The sequence below is a fragment of the Pogoniulus pusillus genome, chromosome 8, assembly GCF_015220805.1.
Source record: "Pogoniulus pusillus isolate bPogPus1 chromosome 8, bPogPus1.pri, whole genome shotgun sequence".
In the NCBI taxonomy this organism is placed as follows: Eukaryota; Metazoa; Chordata; class Aves; order Piciformes; family Lybiidae; genus Pogoniulus; species Pogoniulus pusillus.
The window spans coordinates 36,555,062-36,568,467 of NC_087271.1; the positions used below are offsets into that span (position 1 = coordinate 36,555,062).

General features: G+C 47.9%; 1 protein-coding gene across 1 annotated transcript in view; it reads right to left on the bottom strand.

Moving 5' to 3' along the window:
• Positions 1 to 13,205, bottom strand: part of HMCN1 (hemicentin 1) — a 279,812-nt gene extending 266,607 nt beyond the window's left edge. Inside the window, exon 1 of the mRNA XM_064148057.1 lies at positions 12,697 to 13,205. Coding sequence (XP_064004127.1) covers positions 12,697 to 12,964 — 268 coding nt within the window. The 5' untranslated portion in view covers positions 12,965 to 13,205. The remainder of the gene's footprint in view (positions 1 to 12,696) is intronic.
• Positions 13,206 to 13,406: the final 201 nt, after the last annotated feature.

Below are 13,406 nucleotides of genomic sequence, written 5' to 3' on the forward strand. Positions count from 1 at the left end.
AGCAACATCTACATTTTGCTATCTACTGATCATAGAATCAACCAGGTTGGAAGAGACCTCCAAGATCATCCAGTCCAACCTAGCACCCAGCCCTAGCCAGTCAACCAGACCATGGCACTAAGTGCCTCAGCCAGTCTTTTCTTGAACACCTCCAGGGACGGTGCCTCCACCACCTCCCTGGGCAGCCCATTCCAATGCCAATCATTCTCTCTGATAACAACTTCCTCCTAACACCCAGCCTATACCTTCCCCGGCACAACTTGAGACTGTGTCACCTTGTTCTGTTGCTGGTTGCCTGGGAGAAGAGGCCAAGCCCCACCTGGCTACAGCCTCCCTTCAGGTAATTGTAGACAGCAATGAGGTCACCTCTGAGTCTCCTCTTCTGCAGGCTGCACACCCCCAGCTCCCTCAGTCTCTCCTCATAGGGTTTGTGTTCCAGGCCTTTCACCAGCCTTGTTGCCCTTCTCTGGACACGTTCCAGCACCTCAACATCTCTCTTGAATTGAGGGGCCCAGAACTGGACTGATGTTGAGAAAATACAACAGTAGAGTAAGTGATACTGTCCAGGGAAGTGACAGAGGAATAACAGTAATGTAAAGATTCTAAACCAACAGAGAGCTCTCACATCAAAATCCACTGTACTGGGGACCGAAGTTAAACCTTTGTACCATGATTTGCTGTATTGTTGCTGGTGGCTGAGTTTGCAAGGGCACTGCAACAGCGAGTGGTGCTTGAGAAACAGCAGCATGTGATTTGGTCTGGAGGAAGCATCCTCCATTGGAACTCCAGCAGCTGTGGAGAATGGGCACACACTGCTAGGCACCAAGCTTCAGTAGCTAAATGACATCAGCAATAATTATTGGGACAGAGTAACACTGGGATGCACTACTAATGAGCTACAGAGCTTTTTGTGTAGTTGTCACCACTTTGAGCTGAGGACAGCAAAGCAAAATAGAACAAGTATTTCAGTAGGCGATAGTTTCAAATGTAACACAATGAATAATTCATAATGCAAAGCAGAAGGAAATGACACATTTGAGACATTATCACTTCTTTTTCCCTAAGGGAAAGACAAACACCACTGTACCTTCAAGTACACACAAAGATAAAAATCACAGGATTACAGGATGTTAGGGGTTGGAAGGGACTTCATCAAGTTCAATCCCCCTGCCAGAGCAGGGCCATAGAATTTAGCTCAGGTCGTACAGGACGCATCCAAGTGGGTCGGGAAAGTCTCCAGAGAAGGAGACTCCACAAGCTCTCTGGGGAGCCTGTTCCAGTGTTCCATAACCCTTACCGTAAAGAAGTTCCCCCTTGTGTTGAGGGCACAGTCTCAAGTTGTGCCAGGGAAAGTATAGGCTGGATGTTAGGAGGAAGTTCTTCACAGAGAGAGTGATTGGCATTGGAATGGGCTGCCCAGGGAGGTGGTGGAGTCACCATCCAATGGAGGTATTCAAGAAAAGCCTGGATGAGGCACTTAGTGCCATGGTCTAGGTGACTGGCTAGGGCTGGGTGCTAGGTTGGACTGGATGATTTTGGAGGTCTCTTCCAACCTGGTTAATTCTATGATTCTCTCAAGTAGATCTCTGTCTCTCCTGAACTGAGGAGCCCAAAACTGAATGCCAAATTCCAAGTGAAATCTCACTAGGACAGATTAGAGAGAGAAGAATCTCCCTTGATCTGCTGGCCACAATCCTCTTAATGCACCCCATGACCCCATTGGCCTTCTTGACCACAAAGGCACATTGCTGTTTCATGGATAGCCTGTTGTCTACCAGGACTCCCAGGTCCTTCTGCTGGAAAGCAGCCCTGCAGAGATCACAGAATCATAGGATCAACCAGGTTGGAAGAGACCTCCAAGATCAACCACTCCAACCTAGCATCCAGTCCTATCCAGTCATCTAGACCATGGCACCAAGTGCCTCATGCACTCTTTTCTTGAACACCTCCAGGGATGGTGACTCCACCAACTCTGTGGGCAGCCCATCCCAACCTGCAACGGTGCAGTTAACTGTTCCTTCTCAAGTGCAGGATTCTGCACCTGGAAAAAAGATTCAAGAAGCAAGGGGAAATTATTTTTGTGCTCCTTTTCAGGGCTCCATATGCAGAGTTAAGGCAGTAGAAAAAAAAGTTGCACATGGCGCTGTAGTAGGCTTTTGAATGATGTGACAACAACATTTTGGCTGTTTCAGATTTTGGAGCTTCTGGCACTAGCAATGCTGTTGTCTGTAATCTACATAAATAGCTACTTTTAGAGGGACCCCAGATAAACACTTGCAGAGGAACAAGAGCCATGTAACGACATATAACTGGCCTTAGAGATACCACAATGTCTCCATTAATCAGGTTTCAAAGTAGAGTTGTCCCAGAAGTCTTGGAGATAGAAAATACTTGCAGGTAATTTAGATGATTTTATCCTTATAGAGATGCTGGAGTGTGTCCAGAGAAGGGCCACAAGGATGCTCAGAGGGCTGCAGCAGCTCTGCTGTGAGCACAGACTGAAAGGGTTGGGGCTGTGCAGTCTGCAGAAGAGGAGGCTCCCAGGTGACCTTCTTGTGGCCTTCCAGGATCTGAAGGGGGCTACAAAAAAGCTGGAGAGGGACTTTTTAGGCTGTCAGGGAGTGCCAGCACTGGGGGGAATGGATCAAAGCTGGAGGTGGGAAGATTCAGACTGGCTGTGAGGAGGAAGTTGTTGAGCATGAGTGTGGTGAGAGGCTGGAATGGGTTGCCCAGGAAGATGTTTGAGGCCCCATAGCTGGAGGTGTTTGAGGCCAGGTTGAGTGAGGCTGTGGCAGGGTAGAATGTCCCTGGCCATGGCAGGGGAGTTGAAACTAGATAATCCTTGTGGTCCCCTCCAACCCTGACTGATTCTATGATTCTTATCACCTCAAAGTTGTTCATGATTACATAGTATTGGTGACTGTCACTCAACTAATGGCAATAACAATAAAACTAAGCAGCAATAACAATTCCAAAGCAGCATTCCAGCTGTAGGGAAACAGACTATTTCCTGCTGAAGTATTGAATGGCAAAATAATCAGTAACACTTTAACATTCACAGCACAAAAGGGCAGATTTCACAGTTATTGTGCCAAGTTCTGGTTATCATTTGTCTTCAGACATACCAAGACAGCACTCAGCAGCTGTAAATTTACATTACGTCTCCTGAAACGCAAAAGAAAACTCTAAACTTGGATGTGCGCTCGTTATTGCTGTCACTGTCTATCTAAGGGAGTCCAAGATAAACTAACCCCCCAAAAAGAATACACAACCTTGAGATTTTCAGACTGGGTGTTCAGAAATTTCTGAAGCCCCCAAAGAACACTACCTTGAGACATCAGCCATGACAGCTTCACCTTGTGGTGTATCAGTAGAGCGACTGCATCGCAGCAGAGATTGGACTTGTCAAATCAAGGAGTTTTTTCCTCCCCCACTTAGGGTTTTGGGAACCCATCTAAGTATCAAAATAAGACAACTGTTCAAATTACATGGAGAGAATAATTTATTTACTTTTCCTCTGACCTTATTCTTGACAGTTGGGGCAACTCTTCTCTCTCTGTCCTAGAAAATCTGTGGGATTTTGATAAGCAGTCAGTGCTTGCAGAACATTTGCCTACCAGAACTTTGCTGGCAAGCAGTTTCTTGCTCCTTGCCAATCTGATAACTAGAACCATAAATTGCCTTAGGTTGGAAGGGACCATTAAAGGCCTTGCAGTCAGCAGGGACATCTGCAATGAGAGGAGGTTGCTCAGAGCCCCAGAATACCTGACCTGGAATGGTTCCAGGGATGAGGCATCTATAACCTCTCACAGTATCACAGTATTATTAGGATTGGAAGAGAGCTCACAGATCATCAAGTCCAACCCTTTACCACAGAGCTCAAGGCCAGACCATGGCACCAAGTGCCACGTCCAATCCTGCCTTGAACAGCCCCAGGGACGGCGACTCCATCACCTCCCCGGGCAGCCCATTCCAGTGTCCAATGACTCTCTCAGTGAAGAACTTTCTCCTCACCTCCAGCCTAAATTTCCCCTGGCATAGCTTGAGGCTGTGTCCTCTTGTTCTGGTGCTGGCCACCTGAGAGAAGAGAGTAACCTCCTCCAGGCCACAACCACCCCTCAGGTAGTTGTAGACAGCAATAAGGTCTCCCCTGAGCCTCCTCTTCTCCAGGCTAACCAATCCCAGCTCCCTCAGCCTCTCCTCATAGGGCAACCTGGGCCAGTGTCTCACCATGCTCAGTGCAGAACATTTCTCCCTTCCCTCCAGTCTAAATCTCCTTCTTTTAGTTCAAACCATTACCCCTTGTTCTGCCACAACAGGCCCTGCTAAAAAGTCTGTCTCCAGCTTTCTGATCAGCCCCTTTAAGCACTGAAAGGCCACAGGAAGGTCCCCTTGTGAATTAGTTCAAATATTAGACAGCTTTCAAACAGTTGTACCTAGTGAGTAAGGTATGAAGACCTATTGCCCAAAGACAGGTAGAATCTTCTTGGAACCATCTAACCTCTTCCAAATGGGACAACCAATTTATATGCATTCACCTTTTGCCTGAAAAGTGTAATAGACACCTATATAGCTGAGAGTAAAGCCTGAGGCCAGAGACCTTAAGTGACAGCATAATGCAAAAGCCTAAGTGCAGGGGAACACAGAATCATAGAATCAGCCAGGTTGGAAGAGACCTCCAAGATCATCCAGTGCAAACTAGCACCCAGCCCTAACCAATCAACTAGACCATGGCACTAAGTGCCTCATCCAGGCTTCTCTTCAACACCTCCAGGGACAGTGACTCCACCACCTCCCTGGGCAGCCCATTCCAATGCCAATCACTCTCTCAGATAACAACATCAAGAGTCCAAAATAAGAAACATATGGGGGGTGAAGAAGGGGCAATGTAGATACAGCATTGACAAACTGACAGTTCACATTGGGAGCTGAATTTAAACAGGAGGAATTTCATCTGAGCAGGAGTGGAATCTTATTGCTACAGTCACAGGACAATTTATTCTTCATCACTCTCAAGTGTCTTTTTCAAGGCAGAAATTCACATGAAAAAGGAAAGCTTACACTTCACTGCTGCACACAGATTTCCATCTCCCTTTGTTATCCACTTGTAGAACCAGGGCACTTTTCTAACAAGATGTATGAAATATTTTCATTCCATTCATAGCCTAATTTTAATTTCTTGTGTTCCCCCTTTAGATAAGAAACATTTCTTCATCCTTCTAACTCCTAAAAAAATACACAACCCAAATACAAACAAAAAATTACTACTAAATCTGCAAAATTCAAAGTTCTCTGACTCTTCATGTGATCTTCTGAACTTATTCCAAGCCAGTAAGTGGCTCACAGCCTAACTACTGTTATAGATGTAGCACTGCAATAAAGGAGATCCCAGGTTATCACAGAATCCCAGCACAGTGAGGGATGGAAGGGACCTCTGGAGATCATCCAGTCCAACTCCCTTGCTAAAGCAGGGCCACCCACACCAGGTTGCCCAGGATCACAATGTGAAGGTGGGTTTGGGATCCCTCCAGGGAAGGAGACTACAAACTCTCTGGGCAGCCTGATCCACCCAGAAAAGACATTGCTCTTCTTTAGATGGAAGGAACCTCCTGGATTCCAGTTTGTGCCCATTGCCCCTTGTCCTGTCACCGAGCACCACTGAGAGGAGCCTGGTCCTATCCTCTCGACCTCCACCTTTTATCTCATACTGAGATAAGCTCCTCTCTCAGGCTGCTGTTCTCCAGGCTAAACAGCCCCAGGCCTCTCAGCCTGGACTCAGTATTCCAGATGTGGCCTTTGTAAGGCAGGGTAAAGCTAAACTTAATTCTATGTCTTTACTCCATGATATAAACAGAACTTTAGTCTCAAAAACAGAGGAGTTGGATCACAGAATTGTCCGAGTTGGAAAAGACCTCAAAGATATCAAGTCCAACCATCAACCTAACACCACCATACCATGTCCTGACATGCCATGCCCACACATTTCTTGAACACTCCCAGGGACAGTGACTCCACCACCTCCCTAGGCAGCCTGTTCTAATGTCTGACCACTCTTGCAGTAAAGAATTTTTCCCTAATCTCCAACTTAAACCTCTCCTAGCACAATTTCAGGCCATTTCCTCTCACTCTGCCATCTGATACGAGGGAGATGAGACAAACCCCCACCTCACTAAAACTTCCTTTCAGGGGGAAAAAAAGCCAAGATATTTCTAGCTCTCCTACACATCTAGGCTGTAACTCTAGGTGACTGACTGAAGTCCAGTGATAATTTTCCCATTTCAGCAGAGCAGTAGTAATGTTCCCCCCTTTTCCCACAGAAAAGGCCATTGTTGCACGTGTCCAGAGAAGGGCAACAAGGCTGGTGAGGGGCCTGGAGCACAAACCCTATGAGGAGAGGCTGAGGGAGCTGGGGGTGTGCAGCCTGCAGAAGAGGAGGCTCAGGGCAGACCTCATTGCTGTCTACAACTCCCTGAAGGGAGGCTATAGCCAGGTGGGGTTGGTCTCTTCTGCCAAGCAAGCAGGAACAGAACAAGGGGACACAGTCTCAAGTTGTGCCGGGGGAGGTCTAGGCTGGATGTTAGGAGGAAGCTGTTGGCAGAGAGAGTGATTGGCATTGGAATGGGCTGCCCAGGGAGGTGGTGGAGTCGCCATCCCTAGAGGTGTTCAATAAAAGATTGGATGAGACACTTAGTGCCATGGTCTGGTTGACTGGCTAGGGCTGGGTGCTAGGTTGGACTGGATGATCTTGGAGGTCTCTTCCAACCTGGTTGATTCTATGATATCTATTGAGAGGAAGACATCATCCTGTGCACTAGGGAAGTCCAAAGGATATATATATTCTGTTCATTTCCCTTGTAATTAAAATTCACTAGTGGCCTTTGGTCTGCCCACCAGTCATTCACACCAAAAGAATGCTTGATTCAACTACAAGGAGTCAGTTACTGCTGCTGTAACTCCATTAGCTTTACAGATAAATAGGATAAATTTGTCCTCTTAGGCTTATTTTCCATTCCAAAATTCCTTAATGGCACAAAGAAAAAATAGAAAAGCAGGCCACAGATGTCAAATAGAGACATTCTGAGCCCAATCCCATTTCCACAGCATACAATGGGAGTGAGTAGATCAGGACCCACAACACGCAACTGCAAAAGCATTTGCTGAGCTTAAGCTTTAGCTTCAATTCAAAGTTTTCCTTTGCCAACTCTTCTGAATTTGGGAATTTTCCCCCCCACAGTTTTTTCCATTGAACACAAGCCTGCCAAGAGACTTCTTTGTCAACAGCCCTTTTCACTGTCTACAAAACTTCTGCTCTTGTGTGTAGGCACTGAAAAACCACAACAGAATAATTCCTGTCATCTGTTAAAGCACTGCACATGCTTACACATGAAGCACAGGCCAAAACAAAAAGGCTTTTCCAAAATGGAGACCTCAGCATCCCACCAGATGGGACAGAAGGATCAGAACATGAAGCCCATCATGATTTTGTATTTGTTTTTGTAGGCCATAACTCTATGCCCAAAGGATCAGACTTGATGCTGCGAAGTTTACTTGTCAATTATTACTCTTCTACAGTCAAGATGATGAGAAGGCTGGAGCACATCTGCTAAGAGGATAGGCTGAGAGAACTGGGGCTGTTCAGTCTGGAGAAGAGAAGGCTTCAGGGAGATCTTATAGTTACATTTCAGTACCTGAAGAGCACCTATGGGAAGGCTGAGGGGGGACTGTAATGATAGGACAAGGGGCAATGGTTAGAAATTGAAGCAAGGTAGATTGAGGATGGACTCAGAAGGAAGTGCTTCTGGAGCACCTCTGTTAAGAGGATAGGCTGAAAGAATTGGGGCTTTTCAGTCTGGAGAAGAGAAGGCTTCAGGGAGATCTTATAGTCCCATTTCAATGTCTGAAGGGCACCTATGGGAAGGCTGAGGAGGGACTGAAATGATAGGACAAGGGGCAATGGTTTGAAACTGGATCAAGGTACATTGAGGTTGGACTAAGGAGGAAGTTCTTCACAGTGGGAGTGGTGAGATACTTGAACAAGTTGCCCAGAGATGTGGTTGAAGCCCCATCCCTAAAGATAAGTAAGATTGGACTTCATATGTCCCTGGACAGCCTGATGTACTTGGAGGTGTCTCTGCTGACTGCAGGAGGGATGGACAAGATGACCTTTGAGGGTCCTTTCCAACCCAAAGCAATCTGTGAGTCTGTAACATACCCTGTTCTGAGGGGAATACCATTTCAGTTGTCATAAGCCCACACTTCAATCAAGGACCACACTGTGTTGGCACACCACACTGCAGCATTAATGCTCAGCAACAATATAGGAGGCCTTCTAAATAACTCCAATTATTGCTAAATCATAGAATCAACCAGGTTGGAAGAGACCTCCAAGATCATCCAGCCCAACCTAGCACCCAGCCCTAGCCAGTCAACCAGACCATGGCACCAAGTGCCTCATCCAGGCTTTTCTTCAACACCTCCAGAGATGGTGACTCCACCATCTCCCTGGGCAGCCCATTCCAATGGCAAATCACTCTGTGTGATTTCAAGTGTCCTTCCAAGAGAGATTCTTATATGGTTTTCTTGAACAAACTCTCTGTGCCAACAGCTTGTTATGGTGTTTAGAAAGCACCTGTGCTCTGTCACTAACCAGTATGAAGCAAGCAAAGCCACAGAGTGACTTGTATACTTTGCAACAAATCAGAGAACTGCTTTCATTGGAAAAGAGTTCTAAAATCACCAAGTCCAACCATCAAACTAACACAATCCCATTTCCCTCAGCCACTCCTTGCCAGACCTGTTCTCCAGACTCTTCACCAGCTTCATTGTCCTTCCCTGGATGCCCCTCAGCATCTCAATGTATTTCTTGGAGTGAGGACTCCAAAACCAAACCTGGTATTCAAAGTGTGGCCTTGTCAGTGCCCAGCACAGAGGCATGACCCCTTCTCTACTCCTGCTGATCACACTGTTCCAGATACAGGCTGGAATACAGGTGCCCTTTGGAAAACAATGGAGTTAAAACCCAAATGCACACCAACTTGAAACTGTAACTATCCACCAATAAAGAGCATATCTGGGTCAAACGGCTTTATATGAACAGAAGCTTCTTTGGATCTGAGGTTAACTATTACACTCCTTGAAGAGTCCCATTTACTTGATGGATCACAGTAACTCACAAACAGCAAAAAAAATTCTGTAGGCAACTACATAAAAAGCTCTTTCTGGAAGAAAAATTACCAGACAACTTGGAGGGGGAAAAGACAACTAAACAATCTCATGTTCATCAACTTAGTTAAGGAAGAACATCACTAGGTAAATTAACTGTATACCATGAAATGCAAGCCAAGTAATAACTTCTATTATAGTTTTAAGTTATTTCCCTGCAGATGCAAAAATGATGCTGAAGAACTAGTCACTATATCATTTCTTGCATTTTCTTTTCAAGCATCTAAGCTTGGTCATTATGAATCATAGAATCAAACAAGCTGGAAGAGACCTCCAAGATCAGCCAGGCCAACTAGCACCCAGCCCTGGCCAAGCAACTAGACTGTGGCACTAAGTGCCTCAGCCAGGCTTTGCTTCAACACCTCCAGGGACAATGACTCCACCACCTCCCTGGGCAGCCCATTCCAATGCCAATCACTCTCTCTGACAACAGCTTCCTCCTAACATCCAGCCTAGACCTTCCCCAGCACAACTTGAGACTGTGTCCCCTTGTTCTGCTGCTGATTGCCTGGGAGATATACGGTACCAGATTACTGGACTGTGGTGTGTCCTCCTAACTCAAAGACACAGAGAAACAGTTTTCAGACACTAAGACAAAATGCAGTCTAACATTACACATTCTCCACTTTCAAACAGCTTTACGACCTCACAAGTTATTCATCACGCTCAGAAGTAAAGCTCCCTCTGGCTGTGCAGGCAAGTTGGACTTCCAGAGAGAGACTTGTAATGGAATACACCAACATGCATTTGCCAGCAGCTCTTTGTTGTGCAGGGCAGCTCTCTGCAGGTTTAAGTTTCTCCACTGAATGAAATCAAACATTTGCCAAGAAAAGGAGTCTCCTGTGGAAACAGAGGCAAAGGGGAAGAGGAGGCAAGAAGTCTGCAAAGGGGAAAAGTGTGATTCAAGCAGAGGAAGGTGGCAGTGGATTTGTTGTTAGTAAGATATGTACTGAGCAAGAAGGTGCTGGTACAGCAAAGTATGAGGGAAAAAAATACCAGTCTGTAACAGAAGCAAAGGTCCTGGAGAGCCAATGGAAGTACGAGAGTCAGGTAGATAGGAGAACAGGAATGAAAAGCAGAAAATGTGCAGAATGAAAACTGAACATGGAATAGGAAGCAAGGGATGAAGAAGAAAAAACTATCTGTCAAAACAACGGGTTTGAAAGTAGCCTGTGACAAAATCTGAGTATTGGGAACTACTCAGGATGTAAAAGTTGGAACTTCTTCCCACCAAGAATGTACAAGAACCAAGGGCCCATCCACACAAACCTGCAAACTTGTTTTCGTGGCTGGCATAGATAGGCAAGCCCTCAGAAGATGAGAGCGATCAACTCTTACAGTGAATTATTCTGGTGAACAGAAAGGGAAGATGGATAAAGTGAGACTGTGCAGAGGGAAAATAAACCCAAAACACTCCCAATGCACCATGCTTATTTTCTGCCACATCCAAGGGCAAAAGAGCACCAAGAAGATCTGTCAGCTTGATTTTCCATTAGAGTCCAGGATTCTACACTTCATCAACATCTTGCCCTTCTTGCTTACTTCAGTGGCACACAATTTTTAAGTCTCAAATGTCTTTTCCATAAAATAACAGAAAGTTTAAGAAGGGGGAAAAGGAAGTGACACCAAAGGTGCAAACAGTAAGGTACATAAGCAGACCCTCTGGGGATAAGACACTCTGGTATTACAATCATAGAATCAACCAGGTTGGAAGAGACCTCCAACATCATCCAGTCCAACCTAGCACCCAGCCCTGGCCAATCAACCAGACCATAGCACTAAGTGCCTCAGCCAGGCTTTGGTTAAACACCTCCAGGGATGGTGACTCCACCACCTCCCTGGGCAGCCCATTCCAATGCCAATCACTCTCTCTGACAAGAACTTCCTCCTAACATCCAGCCTAGACCTCCCCTGGCACAACTTGAGACTGTGTCCTCTTGTTCTGTTGCTGGTTGCCTGGCAGAAGAGACCAACCCCACCTGGCTACAGCCTCCCTTCAGGTAGCTGCAGACAGCAGTTAAGTCAGCCCTGAGCCTCCTCTTCTCCAGGCTAAACAACCCCAACTCCCTCAGTCTCTCCTCATACGGCTGTGCTCCAGGCCTTTCACCAGCTTCATCACCAGTGATGGAGTCTTTGTTAGAAAAACAAAAATAGATGACTTATATGAGCTTAGAGACAAGAAACCAGCAAAATTTGCAAAGACAAGTTCTCTAACTCTCCAAGCACTTAGTTTCAGGTATTGATAACAACATCAAACACATGGCTTGTAAGCATAAGTACCTCTGGCTGCAAGTCAACATGAGAGACACGGAATGGTAGGAGTTGGAAGGGCTCTCTGATGAGCATGGAGCCCAATGCTCCAGCCAATGCAGGTTCATCTAAGGAAGGTCACACAGGAACATGTCCAGTTGGGTTTTGAATGTTTCCAGAGATGGAGACTCCACCACCTCTCTGGGCAGCCTCCTCCAGCACCCTTAAATTAAAGAAGTTCCTCCTCATGCTTAGTTGGCACTACTTATGTTCAAGCTTGTGCCTGTTATTCCATGTGTCCTGTTTTCACTTGATGGCATCCCTGTGAAAATTGAACGCTGAAGACTATCATATTCTGGAATATCACATGCTGAGACTCTCTATGGAAACTGGAACTAAAAAGGTAATTTTCAAAGCTTTTTTCCCCCACTCTTCCCTCCCCCCCGCCTTATTTTCAAATGGGAGTTTTTACTGCACAGTGCAGCACATGCCACCAGCTTGGGGCATCCTGTTTCTATTTCCTCCTCAAGTCACCAGAAGATATTTGACAAGGAAAAAGGAAGAAAGCCAGAGAAAAGGGATAGGAAGGGAATATAAAACAGATGCTGAGAGGAATGCACAATGCACAGCAGAAAAAGAGGGGGGGGAAAGGTAAAATGAGGGGGAAAATAAGAACCCAAACCAAAAACCCACACCATGTAAAGCTTTTGGATCATTTCGTTGCAGCGTTCTGAATTCAAACATGGAACGAGACTGGAGGAAAGGTGCAACAGTAGTATGTATGTTCAGATGTGCGTTCCCACAGAAAGACACTGAAAACAGTAGCTCTATTACAAGTATATATCGTGTTCTCTACCAGGAGAGGAGGTCAGAGACTACTCTTCGGTGCATACGGTGCACTTCGAGACCTTTTCTGTTGCTGCTGAAGGCTCCGCTGGTATTTGCGCGGAGAAGCTTCAGGAAGCCTTACACGCCGCGGCAACAGAGAACCGTGCGGCGAGCACGGCCAAGGTGTGACGGAGGTTTGCCCGCTCCAGTCCCCTGGAAGCGCTGCAAACCAAACCTCCGACAAGACTCAGCCCTGAGCAGAGCTCCTCGGTGGTCCTTCCGGGGCTCCCCGGCATTCCTTTCCTTTCCCTCCCACCTCTCGCCCCCCTCGCCGTGTGCCGCGCCTGGGGGATGGCGGCGGGACCCGTGCCCGCACCCCCTGGGACAAGCTCCTACCTGGGTCGTGGAAAGGCACCAACGCGAAGTTATACAGAGGTCTCTTTGGTCTTTTTAGCGACGTTTCCAGGATCTTGGATGCCCCCTCGATAACTTGCACCAGGTCGTCGTACATGGAGCCGGTCACATCAAAGACGAAGGCCAGGGTGGAGGCTCCCTCCGGCACCGTCTCGCCGCCGAGCTCGGGTGCAACGCGGGGACACAGGGCGAGCAGCAGCACCGCGCTCAGCCCCACTGCCCACGCTCCGCTGTCCCCGCCGAGGGCCATCCTCACCTCCCGAGAGCGACGCTTGCAGCGCCCGACCCCGCGGAGAGCACACCGCGGCGCCCGGCCGGCCGCCCACCGCTCGCTCCGCTCAGCGCGGAGGGCAGGAAGCGCTGCAGCTTTTGTCTGCGCGCTGCCGCGGCCCCGCTCCGCCTTTCTCACCGGGTAGGGCTGGGGCAGCACCGCCCAGAGAGAGAGGGCCGAGTCCCGGCCGTGCCGCGGGGTGCCGAGCTGCCGCCGGGTGCCGAGCTGCCGCCGGCGCGGCTGGGACTGCTGCCCCCTCAGGAGCCCTGCGCGCGGCCCCACCGCGCGGGGCGCACCTGGCCCCGGCCCCTGCCCCCGCCTCAGGGCCCCCCCTTGAGCCGCGGCCCCTCCGCGCGGGGCGCACCTGGCCCCGGCCCCTGCCCCTGCCCCCGCCTCAGGGCCCCCCCTTGAGCCGCGGCCC